The sequence below is a fragment of the Phaseolus vulgaris genome, chromosome 4 (genome assembly GCF_051622355.1).
Source record: "Phaseolus vulgaris cultivar YP4 chromosome 4, ASM5162235v1, whole genome shotgun sequence".
NCBI classification, from domain to species: Eukaryota; Viridiplantae; Streptophyta; class Magnoliopsida; order Fabales; family Fabaceae; genus Phaseolus; species Phaseolus vulgaris.
Window position 1 is genome coordinate 22,449,310 of NC_143501.1, and position 6,324 is coordinate 22,455,633.

The following is a 6,324-nucleotide window of genomic DNA, read 5'->3' on the forward strand; positions in this document are numbered from 1 at the left end:
TAGAGAACTAGTTTTGTTTGTCACGATTGATGTCTCAAAGCTTTTGTAATGAATCTGAACTTTTTCTGCATGCATGAAAAGCCTCTCTGGCCTACTTCTAAGATATTCCAAACCGTCAAGATCATTAAACAAAGTGACAGAAGAAATTCCAAAATCAACTTTGAGAATTACTGATTGAAGGCACTAGAAGCTTGAATTGACAGTGATTATTTCAGAGGTTGATGTTTCTTAATCCGTTGTTTACATTTCACTTGCAATGAATTTAGGTATTCGGCATTTTGTCCAAGGAAGGTTATAGTTTGGTTTGTCTGTAATATTTCCATTCTGCTGAATTGGGCTATTTGAGTTACTGCAATAACCTTTGAGCATTTTACCTTCAAAGGATTTTCCTATCAAAGTTGTGAGGTATATATGGATTTAACTTATGCATGTAAGTTGTTGATCATGTGCAGTGGCACAAGTATATAAAGAAGTGAAGAAAGACTAAGTTGCAAATTAGAGATTGGAGTCACTTGTGACGTATCATTGAGTGGAGTGGCTGATTTATTCTGAAGCTGACATTGTGGTCTGAGTATATATGACTTCTGTGATTGTAAGGTGGAAGTTTTGATTTAAGTGTAATGGATTTCTCTGAGGGTTATGTATCAAATGAGCATCGCGAGCTTCATCGATCTGCATCAGAAAGTGCGGATCCGTTGTCTGTTTCTCCATTGCAACTTGCTCCAAAATCTTCAAGGGCCCCTGACTCTCCTAGGTCTCCAAAATCTCCGAGGTCCCCAAAGGCGCCAGGCAAGTTGAGCAGTCTAAGTCCAAGGAGTCATAGACAATCACATTTTCAAAAAGATGGACGTCCAAAGAAAGGTGAAGTAGTTTTCATTCCCAGTTTCCTCTTTTTAATGCCTGATTACTTCTTCACCAAGTAGCTACCATAAAATGTATGTGATTAGTGATGTTCATAGACTTGTTTCCACTTTCACTCTTTTGTTCTTCAGACACTCGTGATAATTGGACTTCTGAATTTTCTAAATACTTGGAATATGATTCATAGAACATTGGAATATGAGTAGATAAAAATAGTCTTAGTTCTTGTGTGTGACAGTCATGACCAACATAAAGATGTCTCACTTTTCATACAGTTGTTATCTGATCCGCCTTTTGGTCACTGACTCAGGATAAGACTACAATGGTCTAGCTTTGGAGTTTTATGGCAAATCAAACCATATATGATAACAAATTTGCATTCCTTAAACTGAAAGAAACAAATTCTTTTTGATTGCACAGGTGGTTCTGGGGGAAAGGGTACCTGGGGTGGATTGCTTGATACAGATGACACAAGCGTTCTTGATCCTAATGATCCAAACTATGACAGCACTGAGGTTGGGAGATAAAATCTTATCAGTAACTTGTAATATAACTACTATTAAATGGATTAAATTTATAGTCTTGTATATTTTTTTTCCTGAAAGGGTTTGCCTTTGTTTGTGACACAAACAACCATGAAAGTGTATATGGTTTTGTAGGAATATGACCATTCAAATGAAAAGAAGCCGAACACAGAGCTTGAGAACTACAAGAAAAAGGCTATAATAATAGTGGAGGAATATTTTGCCACGGATGATGTTGTTGCAACAATGAATGAAGTTAAAGAGTTCGGAAAACCAGAGTATGGCTACTATTTTGTGAAAAAACTTGTCTCTATGTCCATGGACAGGCATGATAAAGAAAAAGAGATGGCTGCTATTCTGCTATCTGCACTTTATGCTGACGTATTTGATCCTTCACAAGTTTACAAGGGCTTCAGCAAATTAGTTGAATCAGCAGATGACTTGATTGTAGATATACCAGACGCAGTTGAAGTTCTAGCACTTTTCATAGCTCGGGCAGTGGTTGATGACATACTTCCTCCTGCCTTTTTGAAGAAACAGATGGCCTACTTACCGAAAGATTCAAAAGGGGTTGATGTCTTGAAAAAAACTGAGAAAAGCTATCTAGCAGCTCCTCTTCATGCAGAAATAATAGAGAGATGCTGGAGAGGTAGTAAGAACACCACAGTCGATGATGTTAAAGCTAAGATAAACAATTTTTTGAAGGAGTATGTTGTAAGTGGTGACAAGAAAGAAGCTTTCAGATGCATCAAAGATCTGAAAGTTCCTTTCTTCCATCACGAAATAGTGAAACGGGCTCTTATAATGGCAATGGAGAGACGTCAAGCAGAATCCCCACTGTTAGATCTGTTGAAGGAAGCAGCTGAAGAAGGTTTCATTAACACTAGCCAAATGTCCAAAGGTTTCAGTCGGTTGATTGACACAGTTGATGACTTGTCACTTGATATACCGAATGCACGAGGAATACTGCAGCAACTGATATCTAAAGCAGCATCTGAGGGTTGGTTATGTGTGTCATCTTTGAAATCACTTTCAGTGGAGCCTGAAAGGAACTCAACAGAAGATAATGCTGCCAAAAGTTTCAAGGTAAAGACTCAGTCCATCATTCAAGAGTACTTCTTATCAGGTGATATATTGGAGGTAAATAGCTGTCTTGAACAAGAAAACAGCAAGAACTGTGCTGCACTCAATGCAATCTTTGTTAAGAAACTGATAACTCTGGCAATGGATAGGAAGAATAGAGAGAAGGAAATGGCTTCTGTGTTGCTGTCATCTCTGTGTTTCCCAGCTGATGATGTCGTGAGTGGTTTTGTGATGTTGATAGAGTCAGCAGATGATACTGCTCTGGACAACCCAGTTGTTGTTGAGGATCTTGCTATGTTTCTAGCCAGAGCAGTGGTGGATGAAGTCCTGGCTCCACAACACCTTGAAGAGATTGGAACACAGTGTTTGGGGCCAGGTTCAATTGGGAGCAAAGTTCTTCAAATGACAAAGTCATTGCTAAAGGCTAGACTTGCAGGGGAGAGAATCTTGAGGTGTTGGGGTGGTGGGGGCAGTAGCAGGCCTGGATGGGCGTTTGAGGATGTCAAGGACATGATTGGGAAGCTGTTGGAGGAGTATGAGTCTGGAGGAGAAATAAAGGAGGCCTGTCGTTGCATGAAAGAGTTAGGAATGCCATTCTTCCATCATGAGGTTGTTAAGAAAGCTTTGGTGACAACCATTGAGAAGAAGAATGAGAGGTTGTGGGGTCTACTCAAGGAGTGTTTTGAATCAGGACTAATAACCATGAATCAAATGGTGAAGGGTTTTGGAAGGGTTGCAGAATCTCTTGATGACTTGGCCTTAGATGTCCCTGATGCTAAAAATCAGTTTGCATACTACGTTGAAAGAGCAAAGACCAATGGATGGTTGGACAACTCATTTTGTTTCAGCAAACAGGAACATGCAACAGCAGAGAATGGCACTCGCTAATGATAGCGTGGGTAATCATCAGCATTAGTTTTTCTTTATCACTTGAATCAAATGTGTACACATGCAGACATCAGATACATACTATGCATGCACAACTAGAACTTGAAATTTCTCTACACATGCTATTTCTGTTTGTTTTCTTCCCAGATGCCCCTTTATCACAGGAGCTTACAGGAGAGGAAATTGCTTCACACTTCCCCCAACAATTTTCAGTTCTAAATAAAATATGCACACACATATAAATCCAAACTGGTATTGAATTACCAAATATATAGTTCATAATAATTCTATACTGTAGTATTTTTGTGTAATCAAATTATTTGAGTTATTTAATGACCAGCCTTTTTGGCAGGTTCTTTGATATATACTTCATTTTCTATTTAGACCAACTTAGATGAATCCATAATGTGGTCAATTCACAATCGATCATAGAAGAATTAGAGACATACTGCTCTGTGGATGCAACAAGGGCAAGAAGAAAGACATGTTGAAGCAGAAAGATGCATAGAGCAACTAATTTGGAATGTCAATTATGTGAACTGAAAACTATATATTTTAAAATTGAGATTGTGGAAACCATAAATAGCTCTTTCTGCACTCTCTTCCTATTCTGTTTTGGAAGAAGCATAAGCAAGGGAATCTGTAATGTAATCTCTAACAATTTCATATTTTGCTCCTTTTATCATGTCATGCACTCAATTTGTAATGCGTAGCATAGCGACATTGTATGCTAATTTGAGGGTATAGTAGCGGTGACAATTTTTATTTTTCTTTAATCTCAACTATCATATACAATCACGAACAACAATCTTTTGTATTACTAAATAAAATATAAAAGAATCAATCCTTCCTATGTAATACGGACACAAACACGGTGCACGAATATAAATACTTAGACACGTGTAATCTTCAAAATGTAGTTCACAAATACACAATTTTTTATATTATATCATTATGAATTATATAAATTAACAATCAAGATTTATGTGAACAAGGTTAGCCAAATATAACAAAAATGAATCTAATTCATTTATCTAAAATCCAAAAAGTGAAAAAAAAAATAGAATTCATTTGAGGCATTTCATCTCTTTCTTGATCACCATCATTTAAAAACACACTTTAGTTTAAATTCATTTAAAGACAAAATTCACAACTTTTAAAAAATTTCACATTATATGATAAGAGATTAAATAAAAATTCTCAATAATACATATATAATCTAAATATTCTTGATTATATATATCATTTTTTCCTTATTTCTATAATCATAATAAAAAATTATATAATAAGTTTAGGTCTTTAGGAAAACATTGTATTTTTCATTTTTAAAATTTTGTTGGAACCATGTTAGAATTGTCAGAGATCCAAAAAATATTTTTGAATTTGGCATTTTACTAATACGTTTCGTACGAGTATTGTACACATGTCAATGTTCAATACGTGTTAGATACATGGGCACACCATTTATGAGGCATATCCGAGCTTCATTCGTTGTTTCATATTATCATTGTATTGCCTAAGTATCCAAGATCCTGAACTTGGCATCTCGACATCATCTTAATCGAACACCTTCTAACTAAGATTAGAACCTAAAGTAATTAGCCCGTATTGTACGGTAAACAAATCATGAATCACAATTAAGGAGACACTTGGGCCTACTCTAGTCATCTATAGGTAGAGGTCTAATGTGATTGTTATAAATAGGTAAACAACCTAATGTAGAAGGTAATGAATCATTGACCTTTACTATTGGAGATCACATCTCGGCTAGAGACAACGACATTTCATAGTATATAAGTTGGTACAAATCTCACCTTATAAGCCAACTTTATAAGGTTGAGTTATGCTTAAAGTTCACTTCTTAATATGGTATTAGAGATCTTGATCCTTGGAGACTCTGCTTTTGTATTTTTTTTTTTGCAGCCTTCATTGAGACAACCTTTTTTTCCCGTTGATCGTCGTTGACCACAGTCCGTAGCAGCACCAATTTTTTATTTTTTTTTACGAGCTTTATGAATGGCCAGCTACCATTGAAACTAGATTTCGTCGATTTGCAAAGCTTAGTCATTTTTTAGCTCCCATGGACTCCCTTAGTAAGACATCTAAGTCTTGTTCCTTAACCATGAGTAGTAAGAGTTAACTTCTTATCCTTTAATGCTTTTAATACTAAGAATATTTGAATTGTAAACTTTGGTGCTACTGACTATATGACACCTTATTACACTTATTTTTCATCCTACACTCTTTTATCTAGTAACCAACATATTATTGTTGCTAATGGTTACTGTTAGATATTATTAGATATAATTAGATATTATTTGATATTATGAGATATTATAAATATTGTTAGATATCTCATATTTATGTAATGGGCTTAGCCCATATGTTTCTTTTTCCTATATAAACATAACCCTATGTGTTCAATATACACAAGGGATTTACCCTATTCTTTCTTTTCCTTTAATATGGTATCTAGAGCATAAGGTTAGAGTTTAGGGTTTAGGGTTCAATTTTTATTGGTGAACCCACTATTCACTGGAATTTTCCAGCCACCACCCCACTGTCTTGCTGGACCTTCACCAGAACTTCGTCGGACCTTCGCTGGAGCCGTCGCCGGAATCGCTGTCGGAGCCTTCATCTTTGTTGCTCCCGCCAATTAACCGGTGACTGGATTTGTCCTTATCTTTTATGGCTTCTTCCGCTTCCGCTGCCACTATGGCTTCTTCTTCAGTCATTATGCCGGATTCATCTATTTATACTAATTACGTCAATGTTCATCTTTCCATTGACAAATTGGATGGAACCAATTATGACACTTGGGCATCAAATATTAAATTATGGCTTAAGAGTCAAGGTTATGTTGATCATCTTACTCATCCTACTCTTGCTGAAAATGAGGTTGTTCGTTGGTCGAAAATTGATGCTCAATTATGCATTGTTATCAAATCGACCATTCACTCATCTTTAA

General features: G+C 36.1%; 1 protein-coding gene across 2 annotated transcripts; it reads left to right on the forward strand.

The window, feature by feature from the left end:
• The first annotated feature begins 446 nt into the window (after window positions 1–446).
• Window positions 447–4,113, forward strand: LOC137837349 (MA3 domain-containing protein). Of its 2 annotated transcripts, XM_068646328.2 has the most exons (4): window positions 447–861; window positions 1,282–1,376; window positions 1,521–3,367; window positions 3,709–4,113. In XM_068646328.2, exons 1-3 carry the CDS (start codon window positions 621–623, stop codon window positions 3,354–3,356), a joined length of 2,172 nt encoding a protein of 723 aa, XP_068502429.1. In that variant the 5' UTR covers window positions 447–620; the 3' UTR covers window positions 3,357–3,367; window positions 3,709–4,113. The 2 variants fall into 2 exon arrangements, with proteins under 2 accessions (XP_068502429.1, XP_068502428.1); XM_068646327.2 differs by lacking the exon at window positions 3,709–4,113 and having other exon boundaries at window positions 1,521–3,496.
• Window positions 4,114–6,324: the final 2,211 nt, after the last annotated feature.